Below are 21,838 nucleotides of genomic sequence, written 5' to 3' on the forward strand. Positions count from 1 at the left end.
AAATCCTGAATCTTGCTGTTCAAATCCTTATTTGCAGAATTGAAATGCCTTCCCTGGAATCCAAACTAATCTGTTGTTTCCCTTTTCCAGTGAAGTTGTTCTTCCTGACTATGATCACTGTACTGTGTATGATGCGGGTGAGGGGTACTAACAGACACAGGGATCTCCCAGTGTTTGTGCTGAACTTGAGAAAATCACAAACACTTTTCTCTCCATGGGCAAGAACCTTCCCATGGAGAAAAGGTTCACAGTGGCAGAGACACAACAGCAGCTGCAGGAGGGAGGGAGAAAGAAGACCCTTACACCAGGATGGTTGAAGCCTGTGTTGGGTTTTTTCTTTCCCCATCAACATCCAAACCTCCACTGGTCTGTCCTTGGCTGACCTGTGGACACTGAGTGGCTGGAGCATGTCCAGAGAAGGAAACGAAGCTGGGGAAGGATCTGGAGCACAGGAGCAGCTGAAGGAGCTGGGCGTACTCAGCCTGGAGAAAAAGGAGGCTCAGGGAGGACCTGGTTCTGCTTACAGGGAACAAGGGACAGGACACAAGGAAAGGCCTCACATTGTGTCAGGGGAGGTTCAGTTAGGTGCATATTAGGGAAAATTTCCTCCTTGAAAGGGTGGTCAGGCCATGGCACAGGTTGACCGGGGCAGTGGTGGAGTCACACTCCCTGGAAATGTTCATAAAATGTATAGCTGTAACACCTGGGGACATGGCTTTGTGGTGAACATGGCAATGCTGAGGGAAAGTTTGGGCTCAACGATCTCAGAGGGCTTTTCCAACTTAATAATTCCATGACTCCATGAATATCCTACAGAGGCTGGATGTGGTAAACCACCATTTCAATAAAATTTTCTGCATCAAACAGTTCCTTCCTACAATTGCATAAATCCAGTGGTGATGGCATCACTGTCCTGCAGGACATGCCACACTGATGGTCACCTTCTCCACAAGGTGTCTGACAGACATTTACTCAAATTCCAGGTGCATTCCAACTCTTTATGGTCCCTTGAACTGGAAGCTGAGCCCAGTATTCCTCTGCTGGTTTATCAGTAGTATCATTGCTCTGAGTGAGCACAAACCTCCTACAGGCACTTCCAGCCAATTCCCTATACTTGTTTTAAAAGAGTCAACACAAAGGACATCACAAGGCAGATGAAGGGTCAGGCTTTTAGCGCCCAGACATGCTCACACTGCTTGTGCTGTCAGCTACACCAGTAAATCCAGTGCTAAGGCCTTGCTGGGAGAGAGATTTGCTGCCTGTCTGGCACCCAAGTCCTTGAAGACTTCAAACCACACACTCCTGCCTGGGCACGGATCTGGGTGTACATCTCATGGAGAAAGGAATGAAATCACCCATTACATGGAGGAGGGTGGACAAGTGACCTGGTTACCTCTCCATTCAAAGCCAGAGGAACATGGGGGCAGGTCCCAAAGCATCCTGCCCTGTGCCCAGCCCTGCCCACTGCTTGCCAGGACATGATGACCTGTTACCTGCACCTGGCTGCTGAGATTTTAATTAATCCCAGCCTCATGTGACCCTCATTTGCATCTTGATTCAGGATGGGAGGATGCCCAGGAAGTCTGCAATGTGTGGGCTCTGCAGCACAGCCTCTGACACGCTGTGCTGTGAGCTCACCAGCGCCAGAAAAATGAACAGCCAGGACCCGGAACGTGGAGCCTCGCAGATGGATCACACACTCAGGACAAATCTGCTGTGTGCAGAGATCAAAAGAACAAGCAAACCCTGCTATGAATTAGCAGATTCTCCCTCCAGCTGTGTCCACAGAGCTACCCTCAGCCAGGTTCTCGAGCATGTCAAATGCCAGCCCCACCCTGTAGACACCGTAACCAAAGCTCCTGGTGCAGGCACAGGTCCTGAGCCATGACAGTGGGTCCAGCCTCGTATTATTTTATTTACTCTAATAAAATCTCTCTGCTCTTTTCATCTTAGAGATGAGAAACCTCCCAGAGAAGACAGCAGATGTATTTCCACCATGGCTAAGGCCTGCTGCACCTCGGCAAGCCACGGATGCTCTCTGGGAAGCACTTGATGTGACTCAATGCCTGGCAGCTGCCTGATGTCATGCCCTCTCGTGCAAACAGCCCTGGCCTGGGCCATGCTCTGTATGAAACCTGAAGGCACCAAGTTGGGACAGTTTCTGTACAGCTGGCCTCTGGCATAGGGCTGATAGAAAGACAGACCACAAATCCAACCACATCCTGGGCTCATGCAGGGGAGATTCTGCCCCTGTGCCCCACTCAGGTGAGACCCCACCTGCAGAGCTGCCTCCAGCCCTGGGCTTCCAGCACAGGAAGGACGTGGAGCTGCTGGAGTGAGCCCAGAGGAGGCCACGGAGCTGCTCCCAGGCCTGGAGCCCTCTCTGCTCTGGAGCCAGGCTGGGAGAGCTGGGGGTGTTCAAACTGGAGAAGAGAAGGTTCCAGGGAGGCTTTAGAGCCCCTTCCAGTGCCTAAAAGGGGTCCAAGAGAGCTGGAAAGGGACTTCAAACAAGGGGGAGTGGCTGGCTTACCACTGACAAAGGACAGGGTTATTTGTGATAGTGGGAAGAAATTCTTCCCTGTGAGGGTGGTGAGGTCCTGGCACAGATTGCTCAGAGAAATGGGGCACATCACTGGAAGTGTCTAAGGCCAGGCTGGACAGGGCTTGGAGAAACCTGGGCTAGTGAAAGGTGACCCTGCTCATGGCAGGGGGTGGGACTGGATGAGGTTCCATGGTACCTTCCCAACCCAAACCATTCTGGGATTCTTGGATTCTACAAAGGATTTCCCATTTCCCCACACACATGCTGATCTCTCCATGGCGCTCTGTTAGCTGAGCTTTCAACGTTTGCTTCTTAAACCTCTCAGCAGCCTGATAGCTCGTTTTGAATCCTGGCATAATGACCCAAGACCCAGAGAAGGGAATTACAGTGATTAACACGGCTCTTGTTGAAAGTTATTTGTGCACTTTATGCTAAATGGCTGGGCAAGTAATCGACTCCTTAGCAAGCCTGAATTTACTTCAGAAACACATCTGTTAATGGATTTGAACAGTCATGGCAAATATCATGTGGCTGGGCAAGGTGACATGGAAACCAGGCAATGAAGCCAAAAAGGTCCCTGAGCCAGCCAGGGCACTTGTAGCAAGAGGAAAAACCACTTCTGTCCTTTTTTTTCCTTCTAAGAAACAAGAACTTCCATATGCAGGGGGAGCAGGGGCATACTTCCACAAAGGAAGGGTGGGGTAAGAAAGGAATCACTTTAAACATACACAGAAAAAGGGGGGAACTTCCCAGGCTTATTGTATTTACAACTTTCCTGTGATGGATACTGTGAGCTATTGGTTCAGACTGTGACTATCTCTATGTGTTTAAAGAAAAGCAAAGTGCCAGATGAGAGTGGAGCATCATTCCTGCTGCTGCCAACATTGAGCAGAGCCCTGCAGTAACCTGGAATCGTGCAATGACAGCACCATTACGGCTGGAAAAGCCCTCTGATAGAATAATGATGAAGCTGTGGAAGGGTCTGGATCATGAGGAGTGGCTGAGGGAGCTGGGGGGGACTCAGCCTGGAGAAAAAAGAGGCTCAGGGGGGACCTTTGGGCTCTGCACAACTCCCCGACAGGAGGGGGCAGCCAGCAGGGTTGGGCTCTGCTCCCAGGGAACAAGGGACAGAAGGGAGAGGAAATAACCTCAAGGGAAGGTTCAGGTTGGATATTAGAGAAAATTTCTTCCCTGAAGAGGTAGTCAGGCCCTGGCACAGCTGCCCAGGCAATGATGGAGTCAACACCCCTGGAAGTGTTTAAAAATGTGTATGTGGCACCTGGGACATGGGCTAGCAGTGAACATGGCAGTGGTAGACTCAATGATCCTAGAGGGCTTTTCCAACCTCAGTGACTCTGATTCCATGATTCTATGGAACACTGGAGGAGGTGCTTAACTGAGACATCCCTGCCATTTGTTCAAAGAGAGACAAACATCTTCAGAGGCCACTGGGATCCCACACTGGAGACATAGTTTCAGCAGAAAACAGCTTCTTTCCAGCTCGGTTCTGCCTTGTGTTTGACCACAGCACCTTTGGAACCCTCTCCATGTGCTTCCAGCTGCATCTGCTCCATCAGCACATCCCCTGTTGGCCCTGCCTGCAGTGCCCTGTCCTCTCAAATAGCCACCAAATATTCACTGGAATTCCAGCAGCACTAGCTGGCTCCTTGTGCTGCCCATGTAAGTGAGGAAGGAGGTCGTGTGCTCAGAGATGCCATCCCAGAGCTGGAAATTCCAAGGTCATGGTGAGAAGGTGAAGGACAAAAACTCTTCTTCCTTCATTGCTGGGAAGAGAAGTTGGGAATGCACAGAGGGAATGAGGAGCTGAGACATCCCACGTGCACTCGACTGAGCTGGTGCAAGAAGGGTCTTTTTCTTCCTGACTTTCCTGAAGGAAATTGTTAGGGTTTGTGAGGGGATGCTGAGAAATGGCTGTATCCACTCCAGTCATTATCAGCAAATGCACGGGAGGCTTTTTTCTTTCCCTGGCAAATTTGGAGCAGCACTGCAGTTTTGCCCAGATTCTTTATTTCCCTTGGGATCAAAATTCAACTAAAAACATCAAAAGCCATGGAAGCATCAAGTTGTGAAATTATCCTTCCATAATCTAAACAGGGTCAGAGCGCTGCAGGGGTTGGGATGGGGAGAACACACAGGGCTGGAGGCAGCTGTCCTGATTTGGAATCCAGCACAGCAGCCGAGCTGAGCCCCGGAGCTGCTGCCTAGACACCCAAGGGGGAGACTTCTAAAACAAAACTAAAAAGCACAGAGCACTTGCAGCCATGCTCACAAGCTTCTGGTAATGCTCAGATCTTAGAGCTCTCACCAGAGAGATCCCATCACCTGGGAATAGGTAGCAGGTCCAGGTGGTGCTGGGGTGGTGGAGGACACTGAAGGGGTTCAGCCCACTTTGCCAGCTCAGAGATGATCCAACCCAGGTAAGCTGGAAGATCATCAGGATCTGAGATGGGACCCAGGAAAGAGGGCAAAGAGCACCACAGAATCATGGAATCAAAGGATGGTGTGGGTTGGAAGGGAACTTACAGCTCATCTAATTCCACCCCCTGCCATAGGCAAGGACATCTTCCACTATCCCAGGTTGCTCCAAGCCCTGTCCAGCCTGGCCTTGGCCACTTCCAGAGATTCTCAAGATGCTGACATTGGTCAGTCTCAGGGAAAAGGCATGCTGGCTACTGGCCCTGACTCCACCTACCCAGAGTGTTGGGATGCTGGTTTGTGCCAGGAATACCATTCAGGACTGATTTAAAAAATGTACTCGGACTCTGGAGGGCAGAAACCTTCCCTTAAAAACAGAAAATTTTGCAGCTTTTGGGAGCTCAGTGATGAATAATTAAAACCAAATTCCTCATGGAAGATTTCAATAAAATGTAGCCCTGAACTGCAGTGCCAAAAGGGGGATTGGCTGCTGCTCTTGCCAAGGCAGAAACTGCCCTAATTGCTTCCAATTGTGTTCTGTGGCTGAGGTTGGAGTCAGTGAAGGCACAATTGCCTACTATTTACATTTTTTCAAGAAAAAAGAAAAAAAAAACAAACAAGGAAAAAATGCTTTGGGAACATTTTATGCTTCTTTATCTCAAACTGGGCAGTCTCGGGCAGTGTACGCTATTTTAAGAGAGTTGTCAAGGAATTTATTTTGCTGTGTTTTGTCTGAGAAATGCTGATCAATAGCTATGATTAATTAACCACTCTCATTAATTAATGAGACCCAGGGGCACAGCTCCAGCTCTGTCCTCCTTTAAGTAACAGGAAAAGTTTTAGAATCCCCTCAAATTTTATTCTTGTGCTGGCAAATATCCTCTTGATGATCTGTGTTTATTTTAGAAATTAAATGTAAAATAAAGCCAGCTGGTTTTGGGGTTCTTTCCCTTTTATAAGCAAAAGTCACTAAGTTCCTGCAGTTACGTAGCTCAGCTGCTCCTACATGAGCTCTAGCATTGGGCCAGGCTGATGTGTGCTCCAAAGGACAACCTCTCCCTCTTAGAAGCATGGAATGTCCTGAGCTGGAAGGGATCCATGGGGCTTGAGCCCAACACCTGGCCCTGCACAGACATCCCAACAATCCCACCCTGTGCACCCCTGGTAGCGTTGTCCAAACTCTCCTGGAGCTCTGGCAGCCTCGGGGCTGTGCCCATTCCCTGGGGAGCCTGGGCAGTGCCCAGCACCCTCTGGGGAAAGAACCTTTCCCCAGTACCCAGCCTGACCCTCCCCTGGCACAGCTCCAGCCCTTCCCTCAGCTCCTGTCCCTGTCACAGAGAGCAGAGATCAGAGCTGCCCTCAGGAGGAGCTGCAGCCCCCAGTGGGGTCTGACCTCAGGCTCCAGGGTGAACAGACCACAGACACTCAGACACTCCTTGTGTGGCCCCTCCAGACCCTTCCCTATTTCCATGTCCCTCCTTTAGACACTCTCCAATAGCTTCAGATCCTCCTTATATTGAGGTGCCCAAAACTGCCCCACAAACTTGAGGTGAGGCCATGCCAGGGCAGAGCAGGGTGATGCTGAGGGCAGGAGTCCTCCAGGAGCTGGTGCAGCCAGAGCCAAGCTGGAAGCAACAAAAGCCAGGAGGAGGCTGCCTGGGACACCTCAGACCATCCCCAGTGGGTACAATTCAGGTCGGTGCTTCCCTCCAGCCATATTTGTCCTTCCAGTCAGGAACGGCTGGGATCAAGTTTAAGTTTTTCAGTGGGTGCAGAATAATTCAGAGGTCTGGCTGAACTCTGCTTTGGAGAGTTATTTCGAGGTCATTGCCTCCTTCAGAAAGCTGCTCCTCTGACCTGAGAGCTGTGGTTTGTGCAGCATCCCCTTAGCTCGACCGGCGTGATGGATGTGCTGCCTCCAGCTCGAGCCTGCAATCGTGCAAATGCAAGGATTCCAAAATCCTGTGGATATGATTAATAATCCAGTGCAGCCAAACCACCTCTCTGTAACCTCCAACTCCCCAAAGCCTGATGCAAAATATGTTTTCTCAAACTATAAATCAATAAACTTTGCTTAAGAAAAACTACTATTACTGAAGCATAACATTAAAAGCTTCTCCAGGATAGAATAGTGGCTTTGGCAGCTGGCTGCAGCAGATCCCATTGTTTTCAGTACAAACAGCACATATTTAATCAGAAATAAACATCCAGGGCTGTGAGGGACTGATGGCCACATCTCCTGCCATCCCAAACAAGCTATAGTCAGATGCTGGTCTGTGCCATGTATGCCATGGCCAGCCTGTGGCTCTGTGCTCCAAAACTCTCTCATGGCGCATGGGCTTTCCAGCAGCTGCGGTTTATTTCCATTGTCTCTCAGGGATAAAACTCGCTATGTAAAACATCAGGCTGGACAGTATTTTAATTTAGGAAAGGCCATAATTCTGAAATTCAGGGTTTGTTGCTCTTTTTCCCTTCTTTTCTAAAGGATCAAATTTTATTGGTGAAAAATTTAATTTTGCAAAGCGACGTGCTCTTAGACAAAACTCTCTAGACATGTGGAAATAAAAACTGAGCCGCCAAGTGACACGAGAGGAAAAGATTTCTACTCCTAAATTTCTTCCAGATGAGAATGCCATAGGTCTGCAGGAACCCCTTCCCTGCCCTGCAAGAACTCTGGCAGGATGTTCTCAGGTGTTTCATTAGGGACGTAAAAACTTCTTGAACTACCAATGAGGGTGAGAGCCACCAACAGCCAACCTGGCAACTTTTCAGTGTGAAGTTCACTCCAAAATCCAGTGAACAGCTCCTGAGACAGCAGTCACATTCCCACAACAGCACTGTGGGCAAAGGCAGCCCATGGCAGTGAGACAATAATCATGGAATCACAGAACTGTGAAGACTGGAAAGGCCCTCTAAGACCATCAAGGCCAAATGTTACCCCAGCACTGCCATGTTCACCACTAATTCATGTCCCCAGCTATGATATCCCCGGTGCCACATCCACATGTTTTTTGAATACTTCCTGGGATGGTGACTCCATCTCTGGCCAGGACAGCCTGAGCCAGTGCCTGACCACCTTTTCAGGAAAGTTTCCCCCAGTATCCAACCTTCCTCGGCACAACTTGAGGCCATTTCCTCTTGTCCTGTTGCTTGTTACCTGGGAGAAGAGAATGATCCCCACCCAGCAGTGCTGGGTTAATGTTTGGACTCAGAGATCTTAGAGTGCTTTTCCAACCTTAATGGTTCCATGATTCTGTGCACCACCTCCCATGAATAGCACAAGCAGAGCTGCCAGTACACATGGATATGGATGAACTGGGCTCTGTCTCTCTTCCAGCCCTATTTTTGATGGGTTTGTGTTAATTTTATGAAAAACAGAACTCTAGTGGGCTCCTGCAGGGAAGCAGACACTGGTTTCCAGCTCAGCAGGATGAAGTGGTTTGCTGCTCACAGAGCAGCATTAACAGAGGTTCCACCCACCCTCCCCATCTCTCCTGTGGCTGCTCATTCTCGTCCTGCAGCACTTCCCCCTCTTTCTGTCCCTGGTTTTGTGGCTGTACCACTAACTGACCCAAATTAAGGGTATTGTCCTACTCCTCCTCCCTTCATCCCTTTTACAGTTCCAACTGATTCCCTGCTCTCGTGGAATCTCAAGTTGCCCCTGACCTTGTGACCTCCTGCTGAGCTGTCCCAAGGGATTGCTCTCCAACTGCTTAACCAGATTCTCCAAAGGCAACACCTCTGACCAGGCAGCTGAGGCTCGAACTAGAGCTTTAAATGAGGCTGCAGTGCTATACCAGGTCCTTACCAAAACATCCATGACCACTCAGAGCCTTTAATAGTTAACAGACTCCCTGCTCCAGCTTTGGCTTGGATCAATTCTGCTGCCCGGGAGTGAGAACTTCAGCCTCAGGGACAGAAACCATTCAGCCCACAGGTCACAGCACATGCCCTGACCCATCTTGTTTATATATCCATATGCAGGAGCATCATCCAGCTACTGAGTCACAGCACATAACGTCTCCTGGGTGGTGCCCTGGGAATGACCACAAGTTCCCGATATGCTTCCAGATATGGACATTTACCAGAAGAAAACTCAAAAAAAACCCCAAGGACAAACAACGTAGAAGGATTTCATCCTGATACCCATCTGAGAAACACAATGTTTGAGGAATAACCAGAGAGAAAACAAAGCAGGGTGCTGGAGAACACAGATGAAGATTAATTGCCTGAAAGTTCAAGTTTCAGTATTCCACATTTTTTGTTGGCTGCTGGGAGAGAAGGGAATTATTTCCATAAACACTGTGCAACTAGTCAACTGTCCAGAAATTAGATAGAAATTATCATGAAACAACTTATTTGATCCCATTTCAATTTATGCAGCATCACTTTTATCACAACCAAATGGGTCCAAGCCACTAAATGGAAAGCCAAGAACATAAAGGTTCCTGGAAAAATATTTTCATAACACTTTCTATTCTCTAACGCATTGGCAGTGGCAGCACAGCAAGTCAAATGATGCACAGAGGAAAACCCCATGTGAGAATAAACCTGTGACCAGGAATATCTGAAACAGATGGAACCTGTCGCAAAAACACCACAGAGCAAAAACTGATCATCTGACACATATATATTCCAAACTCAAGGAAGGCTGTGATCCAATCAGGCATTTCTAATGATCTCCCAGCATTCTGGGACATTGAGTTTTCACATGGGCAAGTGACAGGACAAGTGGAGGGATAGTTTTAAAGTAAGAGAGGAAAGATTTACATCAGATAACAGGAAGAAATTCTTCCTGTCCCATCCTTGGAAGTGCTCAAGGCCAGGTTGGATGGGGCTAGGAGCAACCTGGGCTAGTAGAAGGTGTTCCCTGCTCATGGTGGGGGTGTGATGAGATGAGCTTAAGGTCCTTTCCAACCACATCACTCTGGGATTAAGCATTAACTACAACCCTGTCAGTGTGATTTGCATGCTGAACACCTGAAGCTCAGAAACTCACATTTTTGTGCATTAGCTTTTCTTTTTGCTGTAAGATTGGCTTTGCCTTCCCCATGTACGTGTGCACATGACCATAGCCAGCCTTGGTGCATTTGCTGCCATGGTAATCAGTGCTCACAGCCCTGCTCAGAGCACCACAGGCTCCATGTGGGGGCTCGTTAACAGACACGGTGATTCGGGAACTGCTGCTTTTTATACTCAAGTACTACTATCAAGTGACTTGGTGAAAACACACGGCCCATAAAAGGTGATGTTCCTGCATCCCGTATTTCACCCAGCACAGCTCCTTCAGATGCTCCAATGAAAGGCAGAATAAAATAAATCAGTGCAGACCACTGCATACACTTAGAGCTTTATTGCTGAGCTCTTCCTGATAAAAATTCAGCTGGAAAGCGCAGGTTATGTACTCTGAAGGTGGCTTAATGAGGGAGTGGTCTAACATCAGAGGAAAAGAGCTTTGTAGTTAAAGTGTGAGCACGGACAGAACAAGGAGAATGACACAGAATCTCTTGAGGAGCAACAACCATCAAGCAGCTATTTCACAGCTGGACTGGGCAATGAATGCACAGAGAGCAGCCCTGGGGAGAAGGACATGGCAGTGTTGGTGGATGAGAAGCTCAACGTGCCCCAACCACGAGCTCTGGCAGCTCAGAGCCCCCCGTGTGCTGGGCTGATCCCCCAGTGTGGGCAGCAGGGCAGGGGGGGATTCTGCCCCTGTGCCCCACTCAGGTGAGACCCCACCTGCAGAGCTGCCTCCAGCCCTGGGCTTCCAGCACAGGAAGGACGTGGAGCTGCTGGAGTGAGCCCAGAGGAGGCCACGGAGCTGCTCCCAGACCTGGATCCCTCTCTACTCTGGAGCCAGGCTGGGAGAGCTCAGGGTGTTCAGCCTGGGGAAGAGAAGGTTCCAGGGAGGGAAGGTTCCAAGGTTCCCTTCCAGTGCCTAAAAGGGCTCCAAGAGAGCTGGAGAGGGACTTTGGACAAGGGCTTGGAGTGACAGAACAAGAGGGAATGGTTTCCCACTGACAGAAGGCAGGTTTAGATGGGATATTGGGAAGGAATTTTTGCCTGTGGGAGTGGTAAGGCTGTGGCACAGGTTGCTCAGTGAAGCTGTGGCTGCCCCACCCCTCAAAGTGTCCAAAGGCTGGACAGGGCTTGGAGCAACTGGGCTAGTAGAAGGTGTCCCTGCCCACGGGACAAAGATGGGCTTTAAGAGTTCTTCCAACCTAAACCATTCTAGGATTTTAAGTGATGGCAGCCACACAGATACAGGCACTACTGAAATAGCAGTCCACACACATCGATGACAATTTTAAGTTTTGATGGTCTTTTTTACAGCAAAAAATATCAGATAACGAATCAAGAAGGAGCAGTTCATAAAAACGGTAAGGTTTGACAAAGAGGTGGGAAACAACTAAGGAGCTGCAATTGGAATCTCTGCAGTAAGTTAGGAACATGTATTCTCCTTTTGTTTCCCCCAACCAACAGCCCGTGGAGAAGCACAAGTGTTACAAGTATCACAGCAAACAGATGCATAAGCCTAAACACAAACTGCATGGTACTTCCTATGAAAAAATGACTGGCCCAGCAGTAAAAGGAATTTAAAAAAAAAGTAAAAAATTCAATCCTTGACTTCACTCTCACCCTTCCAATCCAGTAATTTATTTGTTTAAATAAACCTGCACACAACAGGTTTCATGCCACTGGATGCCTATTACATTTTTGGAAGTGAATATTACTTTTTTCAGGAGGAGAAACCACAAGGTAAATCACTATGGTGCAAAACATGATGACAAGGTAGCCACTGCCAAACACTGGAAACTTGTGCCAAATAACAGGACGATCTGAATTGATTTCAAAGGGCTTTGAGTTTCCTCTTTTGAGGAACATCCTCATTAAAGCAACATTTACCCTGGGGGATTGAACAGGATTTGGGTATTTTAGTTTGTGGAGGTCCTGCGGCTATGGGATGGTGCTGACCTGGCACAGGGACCAACACCCCACTGCCACCATAAGCTCTTCTGGAGGGATATTCCCTCTCTTATGGATTGCATGAGTTCACTGCCAAGTGTCCCCCTTCCATAGCTGTGCATCTGGGGACTTCCATCAATCAAAGGAAGAAAAACCCCAGGCAATATTATCCTAACTCCTAAGGAGGAACATTCCAAGCAGCAGTGCAAGTGCAGAGAGAATGCCACGGGAAACTGCTTGGCAAATTACATTTAATGCAGCTGTTTGGCACTGACACCTGGGTAAATCAAACCTCTTTTGCTCTGCCTGGTTTTCCAAGAGCTTCCTCCTTGTGTGAATCGTGTGAGGCTCCTGTGTGTGCTCACACCCTGCTCAGCTGGAAACATTTAAAGCCCACAGCTCTGCTGATATCAATGGATGGAAAGATAAAAGACTCCAAGATTCCCACCTGTTTATGAAAGGTGGTGGCTCCTTGTGGCACAGGCCTGTTACTTTGGGCAGGGGGGAATGGGTGGAGAGGAATAAACACATAGAACAAACCCAGAATAAACCAAACTCCCTTATTTCTCTTGCTTGTGGCAAAATTACATTGTCTTGGAGAAAGAGTTAACTCAAATCTTTATTTTAGCCTAAAGTCAATCCTTCCCTAATTAGCCTTTTAAGGCATGGGCTATTTCCATAACCCAGATAGCACCAGGGCTACTTCCTACATGACTGAGTCAATGCTGCTGCATTCCTCACCTCTTTTTTCCCTACAGATGCTGTGGAGTCACAGCTGACACTGCCTTACCACTGCAAGGATTTCCATGCTCATGTGTTGGTTTTCATCAAAACCTTACTGCCACAGGCCCTCTCATTCCCACCTGGCACCTTTCTGTAACCACCTGAGAACTCTCACCACCTTCTCCAATACCCACAGCTCCCCAGGAGCCTGCAAATCTCATTGCAGTGATGGACAAAGAAACAAACACCACCTCTACCCACCTGAGAGTTCCCACCAGCTTCTCCAACACCCATGGACCCCCAGGAGTCTGCAGTCCCCCCATGGCTCTGGCCAGAGAAACCAGCCCCTCCTGTAAGTCTGCTCCAGGCACAGCCCAGGGCTCTCGTGAGATGTTTGTCACTCTCTCATATGCCCAGATGCATAAGAGGGAGAAATGAGTCAGCCTGAACATGTCTGGCCTTAAAAACTTGGAGTTTGAAAGAAATGAAACCATTTCCAGCATGCTGGAATGGCCCCCCACCTGTTACAAGGCTGGTGACCAATACTGTGGCCCTTTAGTGAGTAAGCACAGTGGTTAAACTGATGAGGGAAGCCCATGTGGGATAGTTTTAGATTATCTGAACCATCCTAAAAACACTCCAGCTGCAGAAGGAATAAACCACCTGCTCCTGATTACAGTTAACAGCCCAGGGCAACCAGCAGCCACAGAAGCCTCAAGGCTGAACTTCCCTATGTCAGGAATTGCTTCCATTAATGCCACAGCAGTGGGTTAAAACTCAAATATTTTGGGCAATACTTTTTCCAGACCAAGATCTGTCCCTTCCAACAGAGCACGCAATGCATATCTGATTTGAGCGAATACCAGTGCTGGAATTAATTTAATGCTCCTGATGCCTGGAAAGGCTGACCTGAAACAGACTAGACAGAGCAAAAGGAATAAAATAGGTATTTATTGAAAGATCCACCTTGGGCAGTGCAAGAGCCCAGCCAGGGCTACACCCAAATTGAATCCAAGATGGATCCTGGTCACGAGTCTTTATACTTCTATAAATTTTGGTTCATTGACACATTGGGGTCAATTATCCAACCACAGCCTCAGGCTATGAAGTCTCAGCCCCCTGGTTTGTCCTCTTTCCCTCACAGTTTCTGCTTTTTGGGTACCAGCTGTCCTTGATTCTCTAGCTAGAAAGGAATTGTTTTGTCTAACTACCCTGTGAAGACAACTTACTAACACCTAATATGAAGTTTCAGAGTTACACACTAACCAGGAGAGATTCTGAAAAATACAAAAGCTAAAACCCAAGGCATCACTCCCATCTAAAATTAGCATGGCTGTTAAAAACTAATTCCTTCAGGCTTTGACTACCGTACAATAATATTTCATGATGGTGAAGAGGCTACCTGTACAATGATTTGCACCCAGAGAGTTTGTGACAGCTTTTCCCATAACTTTGGAGCTATCAGCAGTACTGCTGGGAACCATTCCCAACTTTCCAACACCTTGGGAGAGGAGAATACCTGCTCTGGCATGGGGAGCACAGGTAACTAACTTGACTTGCCTCCTGCTACAGGTGGTTAACTTCAAGTTTTGGTGGTGTTGAAATTATGGAACTACAGCATAGGCCAGCTCAGCCCCAGGGGTGAAAGCTGAACACAAACCTCATTTCACCATCAAAGTGTTTTGGAAAAAGTGCAGTAACAAGCTGGTCAGGTTCTGCCTCGTTTTTACCAGGGATGTTTTCATCCAGCAACAGTCATGGGAGAGCCATGTTCCATGATAGCAGGAAACTACCATCCCAGCAATTCCCTACACCACTAACAGCTAATTCCTGTGCAGGGACTCTGGCAGCTGCTTAAAACCTGTTGCTGCAGAGGCACCATCCCAAGTTTCATTTAAACCATCCTCTTTCCAAAGGAAACCACAGCCACAGGTCTCCAAGGGTAAGACAACAAACCGCCACCACCGGGCTCTGCTCAGAGCATGTGCTGAGCAGGGTAATACAGAAAGGAAAAAGCTGCTTACTCTGAGTGTCTTTGCGATCGGGGAAGGAGAGGACGGGGGAGAGTCTGACTGAGCCTTCCTGCTGCGAGTATATTCCTTACTCCTGGTGTACAGGGACGACATGGCCTTGCGGGCTGGGTGTCTGTAAGAAGCAACACCAGTCTTGCTCTCCTGTCGCTCTACGGTGCTGGGCAGGTCCTTCTTCCAAGGTCAGAACAAACTAATTAAACTATTCACAGCTCTGGTAATTAAACCCTCCTGTTTAGGGTGTATAATTTTAGGCATTAATCTGCTGCAGGAAGAGCTGAGGCTCCACAATGTTTCTTGTCCGAGCAGAAGCAGAGAAGGTGTCAAGGATTTGCTGTGCTCCAGTGCCGGGCGCTGCTCTGTGCCAGCCTCACTGCCTGGGCCCCGTCCTGACTTCTCCACAAAAGGACATTTCTTCTCATCCACAGCTTGCCACAGGCCCAGAGGGATCAACCTCTCCCCAGAACTGCAGGAGACACAAACTCCCGGCTCAAGGAGAGAGCTGGAAACTGGCTGGGTTTATCTAGATACGAAGCTTTTGCCAAAAAAAGCTACAAAAAGGAAAGGAAAAGCAAACCCCGATTTACTCCGGAGCGCGGCCGTGAGCTCTGCCCCTGCTGCATGGAGCCGCACGTTTTAAGTGAAACACAAAAGCATAAATCAGGAACAAATGCTGGTTTGGAAAGGGGCAGTCCAGCTGAAGTTGGGTTTTGTTCCATCCTCCTCCTCCACCTCTTCCTCCTCCCCCCTCCGCCACCCTTACCCATGCACAGGCTTCTCCCGTCCCTCCCTCCCTCTGCTGCCTTCTGACATTCTGACATTCCAGATCCTGACTCGCTCCAAAAGGAATGCTGGAGGGCAGCCAGCAGCAGCGATTCACTTTCAGCTTGGGATTTGGCCTGCCAAATTGGGTTTGGGATTGGTTTTGGGATTTGGGCAGGAAAAAAAATGAAAACAAAATGGAAAGGGGGAGAAGAGAAAATCCCTCCTAGCTTCTGAGGCCTGGTGGGCTGTGAGTGGGATGCTGGAGGTGAGCCGATGGCACTTTGCAGAGGCTGAATTCCAGAAGATGTGTGTGGCTGTGACAGAGGGAGATGATTTAAAGGCCATGGAGCAGCTCATGCCATGAAAGGGAGGACACACTTGGGCAGCACAACGGGATTTTTGTTGTTTGTTCATAAGCCTGTTTGAGCTGTGGAAGGGCAGCACAGAGCTTGTGTAATGTACACTGGTTCAAGGGAGCATTTGGAATCAAGGAGGAGGGAGAGGAGCTCAGATGAAAGGACAGAGGGTGTGGGGAGCATGTACCTCTCCCAAATTCCCAGCTCTCTGCCAAGCTCTGCTGCTGGACAAGCTCACTGGAAGTGGAAAGATGGCTCCCTGCAAAGGTGAGCATGCATCACTCATGTCCTATTGAAATAGGACATGGGATGTTTGTTTGAAAAAAGCCTCTAACAAGCTCACAGAACCACAGAGAATCAAAGAATGGTTGGGGTTGGAAGGCACCTCTGGAGATCATCCAGTCCAATTCCCCAGTCAAGGCAAGGTCACTTGGAGCAGGTGCCTGTCGTGCCACTGCATCAGCAGTGTGTTCTTGCTCCAGTTTCACATCTGCTTAATATCAAACACTTCCTACCAAGAGCAGGCTGGATGGGGCTTGGAGCAATCTGAAGTGGAAGATGTCTCTGCCTGTGTCAGTGGAATGGAGTGAGAGGAGCTTTAAGGTCTCTTCCAATTCAGACTATTCTGTGAGGTGTAGAATAGTATCTGTATAAAATTTTTTAAAGAGTAATATCCCACTCCATTGCTCTGAAATCTTGCCCCATTTTGCACCCTGCTTGGCACCTGAGTAATTTAACTGGCACAGAGCTTGGGGAAGGGGCTTGCAATAGCAGCTACAGTAATTCCTCCTGACATCCAGCATCTTCACTTTCCAGGGGCAAAGCAGCATCACTATATAACCAGGGAGAGCAGGAGATGGGGCTGCCAGATTTTCCTACTCTGAGAAAGCTCCAGTGAGATCAGGTTTCTTTATACTTCTTCACAAGGAAGGCGGGGAGTAATCATCCACTGACTGCAGGAGAAGAGAAAAGGGGTTTGGAGAGGTCTAATTCTGCCTGGTAATATCTCTGCATTCCCCTTTCAAGGTAAGGAAATGAAGTCCAGACACACAAGAAGGCAGTGACAGGCACCCCGCTGCTCCAGGAGGCTGGGGCAGGACCTTGATCTTTCCAGCCTCCATCTGTTGCACTCATCACACACCTCTCCCTGTGCCTGGAGCCCGACTCTGCTGTACAACAAGGTAGTTCAGATGCTTTACATGCATATTTATAGACCCTGCACACAGGGTGATTCTTTCACACCAGTCTCAGTTTCTGGAGTTTCAAAACAGTGTAAGTGAAACTGGGCAAACTGGCCGGTGGTGCACTGGCGTGTCCCAATCCCAGCTCCAGGGCTGACAAAGCCCAGCTTAGTCACCAAGGTGGAGCAACACAGCTCTTAATTGCAGTGTTTGGCTTCCCATCCCATCCAGTCCCAAATAAACCACTCTCACGTCCCTCCACAGTCATGTTTCTTCTGAAGGGGGGCAGGAAAGCTCCAAAATCAACATTCTGGTACAGAACTCACAGTCCAAATCCAAAATACACCCTGAGCCATTCCATACCAATTATTTAGTGACCCAGTGTAGATCTCACACAGACTAACACAGCTTAGTGTCCAGTAACTCATTTTAGAGAGAAGGGGAGGCTTGATTAGCCTGGACACAGAGAGCAGCAAGAGATGCAATATGGCAAAACACTCCAGGTTTCAGCATTATTCCAACAAATGCCTGATTTAGAGCTTTCTTCCTGCTGGTTTGTACAGTTTACTTTCAAGTAGTCCCCAGTGGAAATGTGAAACATGACTCTCCTTCACAGTGCTGCTATTCCTCACAGCCTCAGCTCTGTCACATTCAAGGTCATTGTTTAGATCCGACTGTTCCTGTCTATTCAGGAGATTCCTCAGTCAGAAGCAGGCTGGTCCATGCTTTAGCTGTGGTGCTGTGCACTTTACTAGGGAGTATTTAAACAGCTTTCAGAAAGACATGCACAAAAATCATCTTCCATGAGCATTTCCACAACCACTGCACACAATCCTCCGGATCGTTGACTTTGTGCTCTGGCCTATTTCTGGGGAAAATCACCTTAAAGTTTCTTCTCACCTTGGACTAGCAGCACAACTATACTATAGCATTATGTATTTCCCATATTTATATGAAAGAGTGTATTCCTCTAGTTAAGAGTTGTGGTCCTGGCTATGATCACTCTTCATACACCTTCACCCAAAAACTGGTCAGATTCTTCCCCCAGAGGGTGCTGGGCACTGCCCAGGCCCCCCAGGGAATGGGCACAGCCCCAAGGCTGCCAGAGCTTCAGGAGAGTTTGGACACTGCTCCAGGGATGCACAGGATGGGACTGCTGGAGTGTCTGGGGCAGGGGTTGGGCTTGATGGTCCTTGTGGGTCCCTTAAAGCTCAGCAGATTGTGCTACTTCCTTTTCCATTCAGATGTTTGTCCTCTCCCTTCCTTAGGTGATGATGCCTGTGTTTGTACTCCATTTTTAAAATTAGTTAGACAGGAGAAGTCATATGCATGAAAATGATGTACCAGAAATAGGACGAGCTAAAAATCTGAGAGGAAAACACATACACCTTTTTTTTCTGTGTTGAAAATCTTCCCCTACAGAACATGATGCTGGAAAAACAAATGTCAGCAGCACTGCAACATTCCAACCTGCAGCAGATAAAAATGGGAAACAAATCTGGGAGTTAAAGCCAGAGCTGCAGTGACGCTCAGGGGTGATGCAAGCCCATGGCACATTCCCTGGGTGCAGGGGAGGAGAAGCCCTCTCGAGAGACCAGAATTCTAACACAACTTGAAGAATGAGCGTAGTTAGTATTTTTGGAACACGTTATCGCAAAACTATCTCTTGAAAGTCCTAGCTGTCATTTTTCACACCAGGTTTACTACACACCTCACTGAATTCCTTCTCATCTATCTGAGTTCTTTCATCTGCAGCCAAACCTCCCCTATCTCCCAGGGAGCATGATGGTGTCTCCAGCTGCACAGAGCTCAGCTGGGGCAGAAAACACAAACTGGGCCCAGCACCACGACGTTCTCTGCACTGTGACCTTTCCCCGGGGCCTCCCTGCCTACATCTGCTAAATTTATCACAGCCAGGGACCCCCAGCCCCAGCACATATCCCTGTGATCACTGAGCAGGGGTTAGGTCTCTGGCATTGTCTGTCCTTGGCCAGCCAAGGACCACTGGGCACTCCTGGGAACCATTCCCAACAGGCACCTTGGATACTGCTCTGGAGGGTGGGAGGATTCAGTCACACAGACAAGCCTTCTTTCCCAGCTGGCCTCAGGGCTAGTAACAGTTTAAGATGGCACTGTGGTACTGAGCCTTTGAGGATGGGGTCTCAGCAGTCGCACAGCTCTTGCTGACTCCCTCCTGTGCTGGGCCAAGTGATGCAAGAACAGGGGGCTGCACAGCTACCTGTGCATTACAACCCAACTGGATGAGCAGAAAAGGGAGAGGCAGGCAACAGGCTTCATGTTTTCCTTTGAACCTGTCGCAGAATTGCTGAGGCTGGAAAAGACCTTTAAAACTGAATCCAACCATTCCCCCAGCACTGCCATGCTCACCACTAAACCCTGTCCCCAAGTGTCACATCCACACATCTTTAGAACATTTCCAGGAATACTGATTCCAACACTGCCCTTGACAGTCTGTGTCAGGGCCAGATCCCCCTTCAGGGAAGAAATTTTACCCAACATCCAACCTGACCCTCCTCTGGCACAGCTTGAGGTCATTTCCTCTTCTCCCGTCCCTGTTCCCTGGGACCAGATCCCAACACCCACCAGGCTGCCCCCTCCTGTCAGGGAGTTGTGCAGAGCCACAAGGCTTCCCCTGAGCCTCCCTTTCTCCAGGCTGAGCCCCCAAACCTATCACTGAGCCCACTTTGCTCACTTTTCTTTGAGAAGCAGAGAACCCCCATGATCGCTTCATGCCACTCCAGACACTTCTGATACCTGCTGGTACCTCCTTCTACAGAGTTCAGCTGTTTGCTATTCAAGTGAACAAATTTTCTCAATCCCCCCCTTCTGGGTTTCCCACTGCAGGAGCAAAATGTGCTGTTTGTCTGTCAAGTCATGTGCTGATCCAGGGAATAACTGAAATCTGTAATTTTATACAATACCTGAATCTGTAAAACTGCATTTATTCTCATGACACTTCTTTGGAGAAATGGAACAAAATAATATGGTAGCTGTTTCTAAGAGTCAGGCTACAAAGTCATTATACATCGAGAAAATAATGTTTCTAGGTATAAAGTAGTTATGTAAAATATCCAGGAAAAAAAAGAACCCTGGAATGGTTTGGGTTACAAAGGACCTTAAAGCTCATCCTGTTCCAAGTCCTGCCTTGGGCAGGGTCACCTTCCACCAGATTGCTTCAGCCTGGCCTTGAACACTTCCAGGGATGAGGCAGCCACAGCTTCTCTGGGCAGCCTGTGCCAGACACTCAAACATGAAAGAAACATTTACCATCGATCTACCCTCATGGGTTCTAGAGAACAGAGTCAGAATTAGATTTCCCACTGCTTTTATGTCACTGGACTGGCCCACAAAACTGAAATCCATAGAGCCACCATCATGCACCTCCCCATTGCAACACTGTTTATACTGTGGGCAATTTTTAATTATCTGAGACGGGCACCACCCCAGGATGACCTGTAGAGGTGGTTACTTCAGCCCAAAATAAGAGCCATTCTTGGTGCACCCTTAATGGTACCACTGCTTTGGCCCTGGAAGAGGATTTTCCTTGCCTTACACTTGTGTTCCACTACATCCAGATCAGACCAAGAGTTCTTATTTGCAAAGGACAAGCTGTGACCAGCCTGGGTGGCTCTGACAGCCAGGAACAGTCTTGGTTTAACACACAGGGCTCCACAGGCAGAGCAAGGGCTAGCAAGGGTTACAGCCAGGGGGCCACTGCACCTGTCCTGTCCTGTCCTGTCCTGTCCTGTCCTGTCCTATCCTATCCTATAAGGAATTCATCTGGAAAGAAAAGGCTGAGCCTTGTTAAGCCTCCTGCTCTCACCTCTTTATTTACTGCACCCTTCACTTCCTGTGCAAAGAAATTCTGCTTGTTCTGGAGAGAAACTGCTCATTTTGGTGCATAATGAGTGAATTTGGGATTGGTAGCACAGTCACTTATCCCAGAGGATGTGACCAACAGCCAGTCTTCAAAAGTGATCACAGAAGCCAGAGAATCACAGTGTCATTAAGTCTGGAAAAGATCACAAGTCTTCTCACCTATTCCATGTTCTGGGTGGCTTTTGTAGGTTTTCCTGACAAGGATTTTCTGCTTTAGCTACAGGGATGCTTACAGAGCAGGAAAAGGACTGGACTCCAGCTCAGGGGTTGATGGCACTGGTTGGCTGGTTGTTTTTTGTGTCTAATTGGTATTTTTTGATCTAAAAAATGTAGTAACTCAGCTCCACTCTTACCCTCTGCATTGCTTATTGACAGTCACATTCTCACGACATTAGGTAACCTGAGCAGGTAATTTTGACAACGAGAAACTGGCTCCAAAATACAGATCTGTGTTCTGAGGTATAGTTATGGGCAGCTGAGGAGCTGCTGTGCTATACAGCAAGTATAGCCAAGGAGTTGTGTGTATAGAACTGCCAAGGAACTGTCTCTATATAGCTGTATAAACACATATGCATTAATTCCTTTAGCACTAACAAGGCCAACACCTATTACCTTTAAAAGAAGTTATTAAAACATTACTTGTACTTTAGTTTACAATTTGTACTTCTGGGCATTTTATTTAGCTTGTTTAATGGAACTTTGTATCTCAAGATTTAATAATCCAAATTATTAATATTATTATTACTACCACTGCTGCTATACAGCAACTGTACACGATATATAAACCCTACTGTAAATAAATTACTTTTAAATCAACCTCAAACTTTACCAGGGTCAAATACAGCTTGCAGGGCTTATTTAGCACTGCAGAAGGCAGGCAGGGTTATGCTGGACTGCAGGACAGGAGCAAAGCAACATGGTCAGGCAGTAGCTGTTCTG

At 48.2% G+C, this 21,838-nt stretch overlaps 1 protein-coding gene across 5 annotated transcripts in view; it reads right to left on the reverse strand.

Annotated features, from left to right (window-relative positions):
• PPP1R12B (protein phosphatase 1 regulatory subunit 12B) overlaps window positions 1-21,838 on the reverse strand; it is a 143,741-nt gene that overhangs the window by 16,037 nt on the left and 105,866 nt on the right. Inside the window, exon 1 of one of the 5 annotated variants that reach the window (XM_033080058.2) lies at window positions 14,692-14,846. The exons of the other annotated variants lie outside the window; for them this stretch is intronic. Within the exon in view, the coding sequence (XP_032935949.1) occupies window positions 14,692-14,793 (102 nt within the window). The 5' untranslated portion in view covers window positions 14,794-14,846. Of the gene's footprint in view, window positions 1-14,691; window positions 14,847-21,838 lie in introns of those variants that run through there. 5 annotated transcript variants of the gene reach the window in all.

This window comes from Catharus ustulatus, chromosome 25, assembly GCF_009819885.2.
Source record: "Catharus ustulatus isolate bCatUst1 chromosome 25, bCatUst1.pri.v2, whole genome shotgun sequence".
In the NCBI taxonomy this organism is placed as follows: Eukaryota; Metazoa; Chordata; class Aves; order Passeriformes; family Turdidae; genus Catharus; species Catharus ustulatus.